We start from the raw sequence: 19432 nt of genomic DNA, 5'->3' as shown, positions 1-19432 counted from the left end.
CCAGGGAGTGGGTTCGCTCTCCTGGTCTTCCACCATGTTAGCACCCAGCATTCCAGGCGCCATCCTGGAAGCAGAGAGCAGGCCTGACCTGCCAGCACCTCCGTCTTGTTGTCCCCAGCCTTCAGAATTTCAAGAAATAAGTTTGTTTTCTTTACAAATGACCCAGTTTCAGGCATTCTATTACAGCACCACAAAACAGATGGGCACGATGCCCCTTAGGGAAGTCCTTGTGAGGCTCAGATCTTCACCTGTGCGGTTTTCTAAAATGGGGCACATAATCACCAAAATAGACGTTTAAATATCAAAAGTTATAACTTATCAATTAACACTGCATTAATTTGGTGTGTTGGAGAATAGCATGTTAATCTAGAAATCATCTTAGTAAAAAAAAATTGGCTGAAATTTCGTGTAAAGATTAACTCAACACAAAAAATTAATAAAAAGATTTTAATAAATTTCAGTTAATTATACCCTGATCATAAATTATCTTTATTAAAGAATACATATTCTTGCGATTTAAAACCAAATATTTTAAGTGACATAACTAATAGAAATTGACATGAAATTATTTCATTTAAAATAGTTACAATAAAAGGCAAACAGACATCCATATTTGCCTCATTTTAGAAAACATAGGCTTTAAGAATCAAAAGTAAGCTTCCAAGCTCACTGCTAGGATTACAACTTCACATTACAGAAATGTTTAATAACAAATATTGACCAATAGATTATAATTCTGAAGTTGTACTTTTTTTTTGTTTGTTTGAGACGGTGTCTTGCTCTGTCGCCCAGGCTGGAGTGCAGTGGTGCGAACTCAGCTCATTGCAAGCTCCGCCTCCCGGGTTCACGCCATTTTCCTGCCTCAGCCTCCGGAGTACTGGGACTACAGGCACCCGCCACCATGCCCGACTAATTTTTGTATTTTTAGTAGAGATGGGGTTTCACCATGTTAGCCAGGATGGTCTTGATCTCCTGACCTCGTGATTCACCCGCCTCGGCCTCCCAAAGTGCTGGGATTATAGGCGTGAGCCACCACGCCCAGCCAGAAGTTGCACATTTTAAAATGCCTTTTAATTTTGCTTCTTTACTAAAAAAACTATGATGAACTCACAATAGAAAATTAATAATAATTAATTTCAGGGAAAAAAAAGGCACATCCAGGCAACACATTCAAGGCGACTGGTAAAATGCAGCGTCCCGGGTCTACTGCACATAATCAACTGACTGCAAATAAACTACTCTGGAAAATTCTAAAATGGGACAGGAATATTCTGTAAAAACCAGGATAACACGACTGCACCGACACTTTGCTAGAGAGCTGTTCTGTTGCCAAGGTGCGAGCTTCCCAGAAGGAGCAGCTGCTGGCCATTTAAGCGCACACTCCCCACAGATGCTTCCCTTCCAAGGTCCATCATCTCCGTGCATCAGAGGCTGGACCGTCTCTCTGGTCTGGGCACACACCTCATGATTGCAGCTCTCCACAGCACCGGGGCGAGTAAGAGGCTGAGCGTGGTCACACTCAGTATAAGGAGGTACACCTGCAACAGCAAAGTGCAGAGTGGGTCACAGACACTGTCAGGACTTGCACCTGCAATAGGAAAGCACAGGGCTAGTCTCACTGAGCTCGGAGGGACGCCTGCAAAGCTAGAGTCCTGAGGCTGAGCGCAGTCACGCTGAGTGCTGGGAGGGATGACTGCACGGGTGGGTGGGGGGTGGAAGCTGAGCGCGGTCACGCTGAGTGCTGGGAGGGATGCCTGCACATCATAAACTCACTACTATCTCTTTAAAGCACATCGAAGTACAGCCAGAAGTTGAGGACACTGGGATGCAGGAGGGGCTGTGATTTGAAGATCAATGATGCATGGTTAGTCCTGATGGGCCACAGGGTAACAGCTTTAGCCTGTGTTTGCCTGAAGGCCAACCCCGGGCTGCAGCACAAGTGAGCCTGCCCTACAGCTTCCCTGACCCCGGGGATGCGGCCTTGGGTCAGGCCGCAGGTAGAGCTTCCTGTAAGCAATTCTATTTTTCAGCAATTACTTCCACTGCACTTAACACCTGGACTTCTACCCGCCTCACCCTTACAAAATGCAAGGAGACAAGCCCGTGAATCTGAATGCCCACGGCCATCCCAGTGTCCACAGGAGCTTCCACCCAGCTCTCAGGGCACGCTGGTATTTCAGTTTCTTGGGTGATACTTATGTGCACACTGGCAGTTAAGCTTTAAAAAGTCAGTTTTCTTTCAGAAGAAATATCTGACTACAATTAGAATTGTTGTAAAAAGTTAATGCAACAGTTCAAGTAGTACTAACTGCACCTTTCCTCTGAAAACGTCACATGCTGGATGAGCAGAGAGCAGCCAGGCCTCTGTGTGCCCACCTGGAGGAAGACCCTGCCCCCAGGCTGCCAGCCACCTTCGCCACACCTGCCTCAAACCCAGAGTGCAGCCCGTGCTGCCCAAGAAGCGCTTTGCGGGGGAAACCACTCACCTCCCGAGAGATGACGCCCGCTCTTCGTGCCCGGCTCCCCAGGACAAAGGAAAACTCGCTGACCTGGGCAAGCCCCGCGGAGACGATCCACTTGATGTATTGGCTGCTCCTCGGCAGAATGAGAGACAGGACCAGCACCGCCAGGAGAAACTGCAAGAGAGGTTCATCACGCCACCGCTGAAGACCGGACCCACACAGAGTTAAACACACACGAAAGAGAGAACCCAGACAAACCACAGGGACGCTGCGATGGTCCCCGAATAACACACCAACCAGGGAAATGCACAGAAGCACTCCAAATACCCGAAGGCACCAGACACATGCAAAACATCTTAAATAATCCACACAGAACAAAAAGGCAACATTAAGGGTTTAGGTTCATTAGCAGAAAATAAGCCTTGCCCTTGCCCCCCGGCCCCCGCTCCCCTGCCCTCGTCCCAACCAAACTAGATTAATAGCATTAAGCATGGGGTACTCAAGTTGGAAATTTCTTTTTCATACAGAGAGATGCGTGTCTCTGGGCTGAGCAGCTAAAAGCTGGTGGAGTGGCCCAGCAATCATCATAGATTCTGGCTCCTTAAAATGGAAATCATCTAAGTCACTGTTTATGAGGCAGAAAGCCACTGGTTGCTGACTGCGTCACCACACCTTCAGTTCAATGTGGACACAGGCAGCTCGTGACTGGCAGTCATGCAGGACAGACAAAGTGCCTACACCATTCTCAGGTCTTTAAAAAGCACATCTGCATCTGTCAGAAGAGGACAGGTCGGACTGCGGCCAAGGCCCGTCCTGAGGGTCCCAAAAGGTAGTTCCCCCTTTTAAACACCCTCAATTCCGAAACAATCGATCACATGGACAAACCCAGACCACCCAGCCTAATCTACATCTGCCTCCCCCGGGTTCCAGTGGCCCTCCTCCGAGACAAGGGACAGGGCCAGCTCTGCAGGCTTGATGTGGGCCCCGCTGGAAACCAGGGCCACAGGGAGGGCTGTGCTGGGCCTGCAAACTGCGAGGGGCGCGGACCCTTCCAGCCCATACCTTCATGACCACCACTGACAAGGTGAGGAACACCAGCACCGTGAGCTCGTACACCACAAATGTGGGGAACACGTGGAGCCCTGTTTGGAACAGGACAGACATGTTACAACCACAGGACAGCCTCCCCCAGTGCACACCATTTCTCACAACTTCAGTGTGTCACTTGCTTCAATACAGGAATTGAAATCCTAAATCCTCCCAAGCGCACTTGTGAAAGCAGCAGCAAATGCTAAACAGCCGTCCCTTTCCTGAGTGAACCGGGGAAAAGGCTGCCCCAGGGTGACCTGTCTGATGTGGTGGAATCCCAGCTCCACTCCCTGCAACGGGCCTCAACTGCAGAGAACACAGCAAAACACACAGAGGCAGCACTCGGTCTGGCGCTCCTTCAGGAAATATTCCAGCTGAGGTGCAGATGATCCAGGAGCCCAGCAGCCCCACAGTGCCCAGGAGTGCCACGCTCACAGGACGTCTGTGGTCAGTGTTCCTTTCCCTGCTTTATTTGGCTCACACATTTTGAAAAACAATGGGAAACACTGTCTCTACGTATTTCTTCTCTCTGCTCTCAGGGAGCTCTGAAACCGTGTGGCTGCCCACTGGGCTGTCCCGCTGAGTGACGCAGACGGGGTCGGTGGTGCTGGGGCTGGGCTCAGCTCTCCAGTCACACCCTGGGGCTGCCCGGCGATGCACGTCTGCCCTCGGAGGAACCCGGCAGCCCAGAGGCCTCCTCTTCATTGGAGGGACCCAGACCCCAGGGTTAAGTGCATGGAACAGACCCATGACCTTTCTGCCATTCACAAACCACTGTCTCTACCTGACCCACAAACACAAATGTAAACATTTGCCTTTTTCCTCTTGCCCCGACCCAGGTTCTCTTGCGCTTGAGGGCTGCCTTCCCCAGCCGCCCAGTCTTCTAGCCATGGCCCCTCCTCCTGGGTCTGGGTCTCAGAGCTGCCCCCTCCATGCCCATTCTGGCCCCACCGTGTCCCCTTCATCAGCCCCAGCCCCATGACGGCCTGGGGTCCACCTCCCTCTTGCCCCAGCTGTCAGCCAAGCCCTGGCCCTAGTCCTGTATCCCCCCAGGATGTCTGTGCCTCTGTCCTGCTGCAATGCCCGGTCCAGGCCACCTGTGGCCACATCGGTGTCTAGGAAGTCACTACCGTCACAGCCCCACGTCCACGCCACATGATTGAGACAAGCTCACAACAGTGTGTGCCACAGGGGATGTTCCCACCCCTCCCCAAAGGGGGCCTCACATCACAGCCACACAGGTACCGAGGGCTCCCTACCTTGGGCGTACCAGACTGTGTCTTCTCCCTGCTGCTGCCCCGAGGAAAGCCTCGCCTTCATCTCCAGCCCCACTGGCTTCCTTCCTGCTTGGGAATGTCCTGTTCCAGAGACTCCAGGCTTCCTTCCCACCTCCTACCTCTGGACTTTTCCACGAGCCTCTCTTCCTCCCCAGCACGCCCTGAGCCTCCACCTCTGCACCTGGCGCATCCCTCACCCCGGCCAGTCACAGATGACCTGGAGGCTCCTGTGCTCTCAGCTGAGCTGGGCGCCTGTGTCCCTGTATCTGCCCCCACCCCACCCTGGGCTGCAAGCTCCTTTGAGGCAGGGCTGCCCTGAGGACATGGCTCACTCACCCCTGCCTGAGCTCAGAGCTCCTAGCCCACGGTCGGAGGGGGAGTGGGAGGCAGTGAGTCAATAATTATGGAGCTGAATGCATTCCAGTCAGTCCCCAAAACAGCAATCAAAGTGAGAGACAGGAAACCTCCCTTCACTTTCTTTAATGAGCTATGCTGACTTTTCTATGTAGGGTCATTTATTCTCAAAACAAATATCAAACCTATACTTGGTGTAGCATAATGAGAAACTGTGTGGGCTCTGGGCTCAAGTCCTGGGTTCCCAGAGCCCACCAGCCCTGTAGCGCCCAGAAGTACCGCAGTCACTAGCTGGACCCAGGTCGATGTTTCAATCTGTGTGTGCCTCAGTTTCCTCATCTGTGAATGTCGATTTGGAGGCGAAGTAAATGAATATGCCATCTGAGTTGTGTGCCCGGCCCAGGGCTGTGCTAAGGACGCTGCCTGCACAGGCACCAGGCCACGGTATGAAGGTGAGCGAGGCTGGCGGGGGTGCACACCTGCGTCCACCAGGGAGGGATGCCCAACGGCAAGGCAGCTCCCAGCACTGTCCCAGAGCCAGTGGTGCCTGCTTCTGAATGCGGGAAATATGAGGAGCAGAGGATGAAATCCTTGCTGAAAATTTCACAAGGCACACCAAATGACTGACATTGTCGGTAAAGCTGGAAGTGACTAGGAATTAGGGTGCTGGGCAGGCGTCTTCCACAAAGGCCAAGATGGAAAACCTGCTGTGGACTGAGTGTCCTGCAAACTCCTATGTTCAGGCTCTAGCCCCAGTGTGGCTGTATCTGGAGACAGGGTCTGCAGGAGCTACTCAAGGCAAAATGAGGCCATAAGCGTGAGAACCTAATCTCTCTGCGCAGGTCATGGCAGCTGAGCCACAGATGACACAGCACGGAGGCAGCATCTGTGGAGCAGGCACGGCCCTCGCCAGACACCTGGATCTTGGACTTCCAGCCCCCACAACTGTGAGAGATAAGCATCTACTATTTGAGTTGCCCAGTCTGGAGAATTTTGTTGATGGCCCGAGCTAAATAAGTAGCACAACAGCGGCCACTGATAAAGAGTAAATGAGCAAGCGTGACTGTTTCCATAAAGCTGCATTTATAAAGGCAGGTGGTGAGCAGGCCTTGGGCCGCAGCTGGCCAAACCCTCATCTAGTGGGAAGAGCACCTGCTCTGAAACCTGGGCCAGGGCCACACTGCCACGCGCCGTCCACAAGACCCCGACCTTGCTCTGTGGCGCCTCCTGGACCATCCTTCAGCACAGAAGCCCTTCCTCGCTCGGGGCCTAAAGATTGCCCTTCTCCTTTCATACCCTCCAGATGCAGCCTCAACTCAGAAGCACAGCCTGGGCCTCACCCGGCAGGCACGAGCCTCAGGGCTGGAACCCGAGAGCTACGCCTGCTGGCCTGCAGGTGGCTGTGGCTGACCTGCAGCAGAGTCTCTAAGGCTGCACAGGGCAGGCAGCCCGGACACATCTGCTGGAGCCGGGAGTTCCACCCGGGCTTCTGCCGCCCTGAAGTGGACATCAGGTCCCACGCACAGAGGCAAAGCTGCCATCTGAAGCGGGCAGATGCCGTCTATGTGCTGCCTGGACTCTAGAACAAAAATAAGGTCCTGGCCGAGTTAGAGAAAAAAATGAGCTATAAACAAGTTTCTCAGACGGCAGAAAAATTAACTTGAATTCCCTGATATACTTAGTACAAAAAACTAGAGCACAAACACGTAGAATTATGTGAATTGAAAGGGTTCTCAATACAAAAGAACTCTAGTTTGAAGATAATTGCAAGTATGTCTTTGTAAATAACATATTTATGAAATTTTAAGATTTTTAACAAGAGCAGCTCTCAAACATGCATGTGCAACAAAGCCCTGGCTGACAAGACACCGGGTCATGGCCAGGGCAGCCTGGGGCTGGGGCAACATGGGAAAAATCAGGTCAGACCTGATCCATGTTATTAGTCCTCATCTAAAAGAAGTGAAAGGAAGATCAGGAAATCAGTTTATTTAGCTTCCTGAGGAGGCGTCACCAGGAGTGAGGGCAGGGGGCAGAGGGAGGAAGCGGGGGTCATACACAGGGAGGGCGGGGGGCAGGGGGAGGAAGTGGGGGTCACGGACAGGGAGGGTGGGGGGCAGGGGGAGGAGGCGGGGGTCACACACGGGGGGGCAGGGGGAGGAAGTGGGGGTCACGGACAGGGAGGGTGGGGGGCAGGGGGAGGAGGTGGGGGTCACGCACAAAGGGAGGGAGGGTGGGCGGGGGGCAGGGGGAGGAGGTGGGGGTCACGCACAGAGGGTGGGCGGGGGGCAGGGGGAGGAGGTGGGGTCAACAGAGGGAGGGCGGGGGAGGTGCTCCCGGGACACAGTGGCTCATAAGGCTGCACTGGGGTCAGGAGGTCACGGAGCCCCTGCTGAATGGTCCTATTTCACCTGCGACAAGGGCCCCAAGCCTCCCAACTCTGTGCTGCTTTCAGGACTGCCTCGGCTATTTATGGCCTTTGAATTTCCACATAAAATTCAGAATCAGCTTTTGAATTTCAGTTTTGTTGAGGTTGTGCTGAGTCTGTGGCCCCTGTAAAGCACAGGGCATCTCAGACCCCTGCCAAGTGGACAGCTGCCAGGGACGTGTCCCGACGCCAGACCCCTTGTGATTCCATCCCTTTCAAGTCACTACTCCAGGCTGCTCCACAGACCCCAACAAAGGGCCCATCTCAGTATGCTCAATTTAAATTTTTTGTGTCAAAATTAGTATTTCCTCCAAATTTGCCACTGACATGTTAGTTTCCATGGCCGACCCTGAGCTCCCAGGACTTGCCCTGTGTGGGCACCAGTGCCCGTGATGAGGGGGAATGAGAACACGCATTCTCCCCTGAAGGTAATCTGGCTGCTTTCGATGCCCACCGACAGCACACATCTCGGCGGCAATAAAGCATGGCAGTGACCAGCAATCGTGTGCATGGCAACAATCTTCCTCTTGCAGAATAAAGAGCCCGAGTAGCCAAAGCAACTCCAAGCAAAAGGAACAAAGCTGGAGGCAGCAGAGGCCACCTGACTCCAAACTCTAGCACAGACTACAGCAACCAGAACAGCACAGCACTGGCACAGAAACACAGGCCATCGGGACAGGTAGAGGACCCAGAAATAAGGCCGCACACCCACAGCCATCGGCTCTTCCATAAAGCCTACGATAACAAGCACCAGAACAGGACTCCCCATTCAACAAACAGTGCTGGGATCGCTGGCCAGCCACACGCAGAACACGGAAACCGGACCCCCTCCTAACACTACATACAAAATCAAGTCAAGGTGTAATAAAAACTTATATGTAAAGCTGAACACTATAAAATCCCTGTAAGAAAACCTCTGAACATCGGCCTTGGCAAAGGTTTCATGAAGAAGACTGCAAAAGCCATCGCAACAAAAACAAAAATTGACAAGTGAGATCAACTAAACTAAGGAGCTTCTGCCCAGCAAAGAAATGCTCAGCAGGGCAGACAACCTACGAATGGGAGAAAATACTTCCAAACTATGGATCTGACAAAGGTCTTGTATCTATAATCTAGCAGGAACTTAAACAAATCTGCAAGCAAAAAGCAAACAACCCCATTAGGAAACAGGGAAGGACAAGAACAAACCCTTTTCGAAAGACACTGACACGGCCAACACAACACGTATATGGAAACGATGCTCAACATCTCTGGTCACTAGAGAAATGCAAATCAAAACCACAATGAGATACCATCTCACACCAGTCAGAATGGCGATTCCAAAAAGTCAAAAGGCAACAGATGCTGGCGAGGTTGTGGAGAAATGGCAACACTTAGACAACCATTGGTAGGATTGTAAATTAGCCGCGATGGAAACCAGTCTGGAGATTTCTCAAATAACTGAAAACAGAATTACCACTGGACCCAGCAATCCCACTGCTGGGTCTGCATCCAAAGGAACATACATCCTTCTGCCAAAAGACACAGGTACTCACATGTTCATCACCGCGCCTCTCACAACAGCAAAGACATGGAATCGGCCCAGACTGTGAATTCCAAGGATCCCACTGTCCATCAACAGTGGACCAGATGAAGAAGACGCAGCACAGACACGTCAGGGAATGTTACATAACCATAGCAGAAGGAAATCACGTCCTTTGCAGCAACACGGATGCAGCTGGAGGCTGTTCTCCATATGAATTAACCCAAGAACAGAACACCAGACACCACATGTTCTCACTTAAAAGTGGGAGCTCAACACCGAGTACCTGTAGACGCAAAGACGGCAGCAAGAGACACTGGGGCCTGTGCGAGGTGGAGGCTGGGAGGAGGAGGGTGAGGATTAAAAAACTACCGAGGGTCCTATGCTCGTTACCTGGGTGACAAAACCATCTGCACACCAAAGCCCTGCTACACTCATTACCCGTGTCACGAACTTACACAGGCACCCCGAGCCTAAAAGAAAAGTGGGACAGAAGAAACAGTATAATAAAGTAAGATTTCTCTGCGCTCTATAAAGCAGAAAATAGTTTCTGGCTACTAGCAATCCAAACTGAAATATGCTGAATACACTTAATTTTTAAGATAACCATTTTTGCTATATAAAATATAAATATATATGCACATAAACACATTACAGAACCACTCTGCATGTGTTTAACCCACACAATTATAATGTAAAGAAGGAAGATTACCTATTGAGGCGAAGAAAACGATGGCCAGGAAGTCGCGGATGGGTTCAATGGAGGCGGCGATCTCCTCGGTGACCATGGGGCCCTGAGAGGAGACCAGCGCTCCGGCCAGGAAACAGCCCAGCTCCATGGAGACGTCCAGCAGCTCCGTGACCTGAGAGAGGCAGGACTGAGCTTTACACGAGACCCCACAGTGCACCAGGGTCACCCCCATCCCAAGGACACCCCGAGACCCAGCAGAGCCACCACAAGAAAACACAGAAGCTGCGCAAAGGGAGAGGGTCCTGGGCCCTCTGCTGGTCTCAGAGGTTGACATGTGGAGGCTGCTATTAGTTGAATTAACCTTACCGGGGGAAAAAATTATTTAAAAATATTTGAAACAAATATCCATACAGATTGCACTGAAATTTTTGAATGAGAATATTTTTCAATTGTTTTAAATATTTGTGATACGTTTTCTTTACCTTGAATCAGAATAGCCTGGTGGTAGTGTTAGAAACGCATTCCCGGCCGGGCACGGTGGCTCAAGCCTGTAATCCCAGCACTTTGGGAGGCCGAGACGGGCGGATCACGAGGTCAGGAGATCGAGACCATCCTGGCTGACACAGTGAAACCCCGTCTCTACTAAAAAATACAAAAAACTAGCTGGGCGAGGTGGTGGGCGCCTGTAGTCCCAGCTACTCGGGAGGCTGAGGCAGGAGAATGGCGTGAACCCGGGAGGCGGAGCTTGCAGTGAGCTGAGATCCGGCCACTGCACTCCAGCCTGGGCGACAGAGCGAGACTCCGTCTCAAAAAAAAAAAAAAAAAAAAAAAAGAAACGCATTCCCACTACCAGCCTCAAAGCAGAGAGAAAGCGACAGGGCGACAAGCAACGGAACTAGGCGGGCACGAAGCCAGAGAGAAGCATTGGCATGTCTGCGGCAGCTGATCTGATAACCCAGATTCGCGGCCACGGCAGAGTGCTGGCTGGACAGCCACGACGCAGGAGCCTCATGGCAGCTCTGTGAAACGCAGGCTTCCGGCAGCCTTGTGGATGAGGCATGGCTGACACCGGCCAACCTGAAAGATGATTTTTATCTTGAGAAAGTAAAATTGCAGACGATAGCAGCATCAGACGAAAAGAAAAGAAACTTGTAAAGAACTACGATTTTTTTTTTTTTTTTTTGAGACGGAGTCTCGCTCTTTCGCCCAGGCTGGAGTGCAGTGGCCGGATCTCAGCTCACTGCAAGCTCTGCCTCCCGGGTTCACGCCATTCTCCTGTCTCAGCCTCCCAAGTAGCTGGGACTACAGGCGCCCGCCACCTCGCCCGGCTAGTTTTTCGTATTTTTTAGTAGAGACAGGTTTCACCGGGTTAGCCAGGATGGTCTCGATCTCCTGACCTCGCGATCCGCCCATCTCGGCCTCCCAAAGTGCTGGGATTACAGGCTTGAGCCACCGCACCCGGCCAAGAACTACGATTTTTAACGGCAACAAAAACATCACATCCTGAGGATTCAACCCAAAAGAACACCCGCACCCGACACTGCAAGACACTGAGACCCACGAAAGACGAAAGACTGAGATAACAGCACCACGGGCTCAGCACGGCAGACCGGCGGATGCTCCCTCACGTGGCCGACAGACGCACAGGAACACCAAGAGACTTCTGTGTGTGTGAAACTGACCAGCTGAATCTAAACACTCGAGTGGAATCTGGAAAGAGCACGAATAGAGCCAAGACGACCCTAGCATAGAACAAAGCTGGGCCCAACACAGAGATCAAGCTACGGTGCAGCTGAGGGCAGGTGGACAGAGTCAGAGAGGCATGTGCACACACACACACACGTACCACAGGTACACACATCACACACAAAGCGGACACACACAAACACATACCACATGCATATACACCACACGCACACAAAGCACACATGTATGTACGCACACATGCCACACACATACACACACCACATGCCACACCAAAGTACACACATGCATGCACACACAAACGCATACACATGTACACATGCCACACATAAGGCACATGCATGCATGCCCACATACACAATCACATAAAGCATACCACACACATAGACATGCCACAAAGCACACACACGCAGACCACGTACACACACCACAAAGCATACACGTACACACCATACACAAAGCACATACATGCATGCACACAGGTACACGTCATGCACAAAGCACACACACATGCACATGCACGCACAAACATGGCTACTTGGTTTTTGACAGAGTGACGCTATAGAAGGAGGACAAGAGGTCTTTTCAACGCATGGCATTCAGAAACGCACGTGAATGAAGGAATCCTCATCCACTCCCTCACTTCCAACACAACGGAAGCTCACCCCTGAGTGGACTGCAGAGCTAATGAGAAAAGCACAACAGAACGCTCACTGACAATAGTAAAGAGCATCTTCACAACCCAGGGGCAGGCGGATCTTTCACAGGCACAGAAGACAGCCACGAAGAAAACAATTCATAACTGGATGACGCTGAAATTAAGAACTTCTGTTCATCAAAAGATACCAGTAAGAAAGTGAAAAGCCAAGTCACAGACTGCGAGACATTTGCAAACACGTATCTGACATGCTGGCATGGAATGTTTTTCAGCCATAAAAAGGGGTGAAGTGCTGGTGCGCACGGCGACACAGCCAGGTCTGGAGGGCGTGACGCTAAATGGAAGCCAGACACAGAGGCCCCCATGTGACGTGGCCGGAAGCAGCGGCCCTCAGGGCCGGGAAGTGGCTCCGTGGCCATGAGGAGGTTGGGGGGAGAACTGAGAGCGATGGGGACTCCTTTGGGGAGGTGGATATAATTGGATAGTGGTGATGGTGGCAAAGCATTTTGAATACTGACTTTCAAATGATTAAAATGGCAAATTTTACGTGAATTTCATCTCAGTAAATAAATTTTTAAAAAGGACAAAAAAATCTGCCGACATATAAAAAATAATTCCTACAAATGAGAAGAAAATCCTCACCCTACAGAAGAACGTCCTGGAGGCTTTAATAGGAACACCACCGGGACAACACCCAGATGCCACTGAGCTTCTGAAAGGGCTCGAGGGACTAGTCATTGGGAAGTGGACGCTGGAGCCCCCGTCAGAGCCCTGAGATGCTCCAGACACAGAGCAAGTGCAGGGAGGCTGTGGGGCACGGCATGCTCACAGCACAGCAGCAGGACGGGCTGAGCCTCCGGAAGGGCTCGAGAGACCAGCCATCAGGAAGTGGACACTGGAGCTCCTGTCCGAGCCCCCGTCAGAGCCCTGAGAAGCTCCACACCCGCAGCAAGTGCAGAGAGGCTGTGGGGCACGGCATGCTCATGGCACAGTGGCAAGACAGGCTGGCACTGGCATGGCGACTGTGGGGAAACCCACGTCATGACTAAGGCTGAGCTCCTGTTTACTGTGATCCCTGCAACCAACCTCCACAGGCACCGCACGAGGCTCATCAGCAGTCAGCACCTTCCAAACACACGAGAATGGACAGCGGCTCTATTCGTAACAGCTCTAAATGGAAACGAATCCTAAGACTGAACAGTGGAAAGAATCCATTGTGGCATCTGGTGCAGACGCGCAGAAGGCCCAGCACCCCAAGCGACTGGCAGCAGGTGCAAGGTGAGTGCTGCCCAGTGAGCAAGAAAACCCGAGAGCCGGGGAGAGAGTCACTATAACGGAAGAAGCCACTGGGAGGGCAACACCGAAGTTGTCCAGATAAGACAATTTCACTGGGAGTTATTTTCAAAGAGAAAAATACTCTGGAATGGATAAAGCAATGTAAAAACTTAAATAAGTCACACTCTTGAAATAGTTAAAATCACTACAGCCAGAAGCAAATCATAATTTTCTCCCAAGTTTACAAAATAGTAGCAGGCAATTAAATTATATATAAGAAACAATTTTTGTTAATTTATTTTTAAAATGGAAACTTTTTTTTTTTTTAAGACAGAGTCTTGCTCTATCACCTCTGCCTTTGCCTCCTGGGTTCAAGTGATTCTCTTGCCTCAGCCTCCCAAGTATCTGGGACTGCAGGCGTGTGCCAACACGCCCAGGTAATTTTTGTATTCTTAGTAGAGACAGGGTTTCACCATGTTGGCCAAGCTGATCTCGAACTCCTGACCTCAGAAGATCTACCCACCTCGGCCCCCCAAAGTGCTGAGATTACAGGTGTGAGCTACTGCGCCCGGTGGAAACTTTTTTTTTTTTTTCCCCCTGAGACGGAGTCTTGTTGCTCTGTTGCCCAGGCTGGAGTGCAGTGGTGCGATCTCAGTTCACTGCAACCTCTGCCTCCTGGGTTCAAGCAATTCTCCTGCTTCAGCCTCCTGAGTAGCTGGGATTACAGGCGTGTGCCACCACGCCCAGCTAATTTTTGTATTTTTAGTAGAGACGGGGTTTCACCATGTTGGCCAGGCTGGTCTTAAAACTCCTGACCTCATGATCTGCCTGCCTCAGCCTCCCAAAGTGCGGAGATTATAGGTGTGAGCCACTGTGCCCGGCCGGAAACTTTTTATTTTGAGATAATTATATACTAACCTGCAGTTTTAAGAAATAATACAAAGTCCTCATTACTCTTTAGTTTCCCCAATGGTAACATCTTGCCAAATTTCAGCACAAGACCCCACTCAGGTGCTGATATGGATACAGCGAAGACAGCGAATGCCATCCCCAGCCCCTCCCCAGACCACTCTTCCTCAGTTCCTGGGAACCACGAGCCTTTCCTCAATTTCGTAATCTTCTCACCTCATAAATGTGACACAAAAAGAACCACACAGTATACAGCCTTTGGGGGCTGCCTGCCCACTCTGCACAGTTCTCAGGAGGTGTGAGCTGGTGGTTTTACTGCTGAGTGGCATTCTGTGGTGTGGACATAGCTCAGTTTGTTGAACATTTATTTACCCACTAAAGTACCTTTGGACTGTTTATGGCTAATATGAATAAAGCTGCTATAATCACCTGTGTACAGGCTACTACTGTGTGAACACGGCTTTGTTTCTGTGGGATAAACAGCAGGAAGTGCACCTGCTGGGCTGAACGGTGACGGTGCCCAGGCGCGCTGTCAGGACCACTGAGGCTCTCTACGGGGGTCCAGGAGCATTTCCTGCCACTCTCATGTAAAGACTGTCGTCTCAGTAAGGAGAAGCCCACTTTCCAAAATGAACTTTATTTATTTAACCTTCCACATGGCATAAGTCATACAGTTAATTAGCATGTGAGCAACACAGAGTTAAAAACTGCTTTTCCAAACTTAATTTTGTATTTCAGGTTGAAAGCTATTTGAAAGTTTAAGACAGAGTAGCATGGTTTGATATTAGTGTTTATGGCGCTTTTTATGATCACAGTTTTTTTGTTTTGATATGGGGTCTTGCTCTATCACCCAGGCTGGAGGGCAGTGGTGCGATCACAGCTCCCTGCAGCCTTGACCTCCTGGGCTCAAGCCATCCTCCCAGCTCAGTCTCTCCAGCAGCTGGTACTATAAGTGAGCACAACCATGCCCGGCTAATTTTTCTATTTTTTGTAGAGGAGGGGTTCTCACTATGTTGTCCTGGCTGTTCTCAAACTTCTGAGCTCAAGCGATTCTCCTGCCTTGGCTTCCCCAAATGCTAGGATTACAGGTGTCAGTCACTACACCTGGCCCACAGATTTAATGTAATACTCACAAACAGTATTTTAGCAAAGTGCTTAAGAGTATGAGTCAAGCCAGTTAAACGGGTTTAGCTCATTGTATTACATATTGATGGGTAGTATAAGAAAGTGTGTATAAAATAAAAAATACTAGTAAATGTTTCAAATATTTTTAACCATTATTAAAATGAAAAGGTAAAGAATGGATCACAAGATTTCAGTGAAAGAGATATCAGATTTCATAAATAACACAGTTTGAGAATTACCGTTAACGTTAAGAAGATAAAGGCAGACATTCCCAAGATCAGGATTTCTTTGTTCCCCTTGCTTTCCACGTGCAGCTTCCGATAATAGGGTCCAATGAGATACTTCTTTATAACAAGACATAAAAGAAAAACCGCCACTAGCGAAAAAAGAATCTGACCAATCAAAACCAGGATTCGCAGAACTTCCATGACAATGCTAGGAAAGAAAAAAGAAGCGACATGTGATTTCACTTCCAAAACACAGTTCTCTAAAACTCAATGAAATAACCTTTCACTTTTTTTCTTTAACATGCTACAAAATAAATTACCTGAATCACACACATCTTTATTTTCAAATACAAAAACACCCTATGAATCATACTCATCTCAGAAATTAAGTTATGTTGAGCCAAAGGTAGAAGCTGGATTGGTTTGCAGTCAATACTTTGGGGTGAATACTTATTCTAGGATGTGAAAATTCTTGACTGACGGCGTTCCTATCTCAGCTGATGCCTGATGATAAAATTCCTCGTCAGGCCTCAGCCGCATGCGAAAGTCTCCGTCAGGCAGTGGTTCCTCTCCGTGCCCCACCGCAGTCTCCTGATGGACGAACTCTAGCGACCATCATCAAGGCACTCCTGATACAGCCACTGAAGTCTGTGTCTGTAGAAAGTAATTCTTTGCTATGTTCCGTTTATAATATACTACCCGGATATCAGAATAGATCACCATCTCAGCCAACGGACTTCCACTATCTGAGGTCTTTACAAATATACCTGTATTTGACCTTAGCCTTCCACCACTCAGGCCACAATTCTGGTGAGTTTCCTCGGTGGAAGAAACCTATGATTCCCAAGGGTGTCAGCCTCTGCAGCCTGGCTTAAAGCAGAAGTGCCGGAAACTCAAATCTCAAACTGCCACGATTCCTCGGGGGAATCAGAGCAGAGCTCAGCTTGAAGCAGAAGGATGGAATGAAGGGATCAACAGCAGCCACAGAAGCAAATGTGAGGCAGCGTCCTTCAGAGCCCACTGCGCCCACGTCTGCGACTCGGAAGGAGGGAGGCAGCGTCCTTCAGAGCCCGCTGTGCCCACGTCTGCGACTCGGAAGGAGGGAGGCAGCGTCCTTCAGAGCCCGCTGCGCCCACGTCTGCGACTGGGAAGGAGGCCCCTTTCTGCAGCCTGGCAGGAACGGAGACGGACTCACAGCCAAGCAGTCCAGCCTGCTGCACTCCTGACAGCTTCGTCACACTGCCGGGCCCACGTCTGGCCCTGGGCCCAGCACCATGGTCCCTGTCTGGAACGCCACCCCTTCCCCTGCAGCCCCAGTGGCCTCCTCCTGACCCATCTGCTCTCCACACAGAGGCCCAGACAGCTCATCAGGATCCTCCATCAGCTCCTGGACGCTGGGATGGAATCCAGGCTTCTCTGCCCTGCCATGCCCTTCCACTGCCCCAGGCCACCGAGCAGCCCACCCACACAGGCCGCAGAGCCCGCTGCCTGGAAGGTCCCTACCCTAGACTCTTCTCTCCACAGGCTCAGCTGCGTTCCTCAAATTCCAGCCCCGTCTCCAAGGCAGAGCCTGCGCCAGTCTGGAGCTCACTGTTGCTCACCAGCTCACTGCCCCGTCTGAATCATTCGCAGGGTGGTTCCCTGCTGCAGACGTCTTGTCTACCACTCATTTGTTCATCATTCACTCATTCTCCGAAACACAAGAGCAGCTCCCCACATGGGGAACGTCCTCTGCTGAGCTCACCCTTGCATCCTGGGCCCCTAGAGCACTGTGTGCCACCTGTTATGGCAGCCCGCTGAGAACTGTCCGACCCCCACTGCCACGTCACAGATGAGAACGGGGCAGAGACCAGGTGATCTGCTCCAGGCCACATGCCCAGAGCAGAGCTGGGGACGACCCAGGTGTCTGGCTCCAGGGCCAAGCCCCTAACAGCCACACAAGCTCTCCACAGCCACTGTCCCCAGGGTTTGGATTTAGGTCTCATTCCCCAAAGACTCCCACAGTGTCCATGAAATGCAGTGATGAGGGCTCAGAAAGACGCCAATCAGAAGCCACAGTGCACTCAACTCTGACCTCTTTGAAAGACGATCACCGTCACAAGTTTCTCAGGATTCTGGCTCACCGCCATGCCACCTGCAGGTCCACACTTGTGTGCTGCTCTTGATCTGCACATGTGGGGCGCGCCGTGGCCATGACTGTTCTGGCTGCCTCCTCTCAGCGTGTTTGGACGAGCTTCCCATCAGCACAGCTGATCCGCTGACAGGTGAGGAAGGGCTCCCTCACGGGGTGCACCAGAATTTGCTCAGCCAGATGCAAGGGCTGTCCCGGTTCTCACACGGACTCCATGGCCATCCTGGTTCTTGTGCACTGCGGTGGCCAAGGGGCCTGTGGGTCTATTGATGGTGGCAGTGGGTGCTCACTAAGGGAGACGGGCACCTCCCACTGTGACAGGTGCTGTCTGGTGGGCTGCCAGGAGGTTGCTCCAATTCCCATCCCAACAATGACACCCAAGGCACCCCACTTCCCAACCTGGGCCCCACCCAGCTTCTAATGGTGCCCAGTCTGATGGGTGGGCAGTGCCATCAGCCTTCTTTGGTGTGAGGGTGGGTGTTTCCTGCTTTACTCAAGTCGAATTACCTGTGAAATATTATGAGGGAAAGAGTTATTTCCTCTAGGAATGACCAAGGTTAATTCTGAATAAAGCCTAATAAGAAAGCAGAGTTTATCACATTGCAACTAATTTTCTTTCTTTGATATTTTAAATATAAATTTTCCCTGGTTATTAAAATTGAAAGGGAGGTTTTCCCAAATTACAGAAAAGTATATATAGTAGAAAAAACTTACTACAGATCTACTAGTCTACTAGTAGAAAATCATTAACACCTTGTTTTATATATATATAAAACATATGTATATATATTTCTATTCATGTTCTTCTATGTCTAATTAAAATAATTTAAAAATATATATATAGATATATATATATTTCTTGAGACGGAGTCTTGCTCTGTCACCCAGGCTCTGGAGTACAGTGGCCCGATCTCAGCTCACTGCAAGCTCCGCCTCCTGGGCTCACGCCATTCTCCTGCCTCAGCCTCCCTAGTAGCTGGGACTATAGGCGCCCGCCACCACGCCCGGCTAATTTTTTTGTGTTTTTAGTAGAGATGGGGTTTCACTATGCTGGCCAGGATGGTCTCGATCTCCTGACCTCGTGATCCGCCTGTCTCAGCCTCCCAAAGTGCTGGGATTACAGGCGTCAGCCACCGTGCCCAGCCAATATCATATATATATATATATATATATATATATATATATATATTTTTTTTTTTTTTTTTTTTTTTGAGACGGAGTCTCGCTCTGTCGCCCAGGCTGGAGTGCAGTGGCGCAATCTCGGCTCACTGCAAGCTCCGCCTCCCGGGTTCACGCCATTCTCCTGCCTCAGCCTCCCGAGTAGCTGGGACTACAGGCACCCGCCCCTGCGCCCGGCTAATTTTTTCTATTTTTTTTAGTAGAGACGGGGTTTCACCATGGTCTCGATCTCCTGACCTTGTGATCCGCCCACCTCGGCCTCCCAAAGTGCTGGGATTACAGGCGTGAGCCACCACGCCCGGCCTATCATATATATTTTTAACAGTTATGATATATAATTCACTTACCATACAACTTACCCATTTAAAAGTATTCAATTCAATGGTTTCCAGCATATTCAAAAA

At 50.5% G+C, this 19432-nt stretch overlaps 1 protein-coding gene across 32 annotated transcripts in view; it reads right to left on the bottom strand.

Moving 5' to 3' along the window:
* Positions 1–433: 433 nt before the first annotated feature.
* The window catches only part of TMCO3 (transmembrane and coiled-coil domains 3), a 60535-nt gene continuing 41536 nt past the window's right edge, over positions 434–19432 (bottom strand). For 10 of the 32 annotated variants that reach the window (XM_045377559.2, XM_074021497.1, XM_045377557.2 and 7 more), the window contains 4 exons: positions 15731–15926; positions 9842–9992; positions 2487–2636; positions 434–1538 (listed from right to left, as the gene is read on the bottom strand). In XM_045377559.2, the coding sequence (XP_045233494.2) occupies positions 1204–1538; positions 2487–2636; positions 9842–9992; positions 15731–15926 (832 nt within the window). In that variant the 3' untranslated portion in view covers positions 434–1203. Of the gene's footprint in view, positions 1539–2486; positions 2637–3524; positions 3605–9841; positions 9993–10595; positions 12209–15730; positions 18357–19432 lie in introns of those variants that run through there. The other 22 variants (XM_074021500.1, XM_074021505.1, XM_045377562.3 and 19 more) reach the window with 7 other exon arrangements.

Source organism: Macaca fascicularis, chromosome 17, assembly GCF_037993035.2.
Source record: "Macaca fascicularis isolate 582-1 chromosome 17, T2T-MFA8v1.1".
Taxonomy (NCBI): domain Eukaryota; kingdom Metazoa; phylum Chordata; class Mammalia; order Primates; family Cercopithecidae; genus Macaca; species Macaca fascicularis.
The sequence above is the reverse complement of the archived record's forward strand: the minus strand, read 5'-3'. Positions and strand labels throughout refer to the sequence as shown.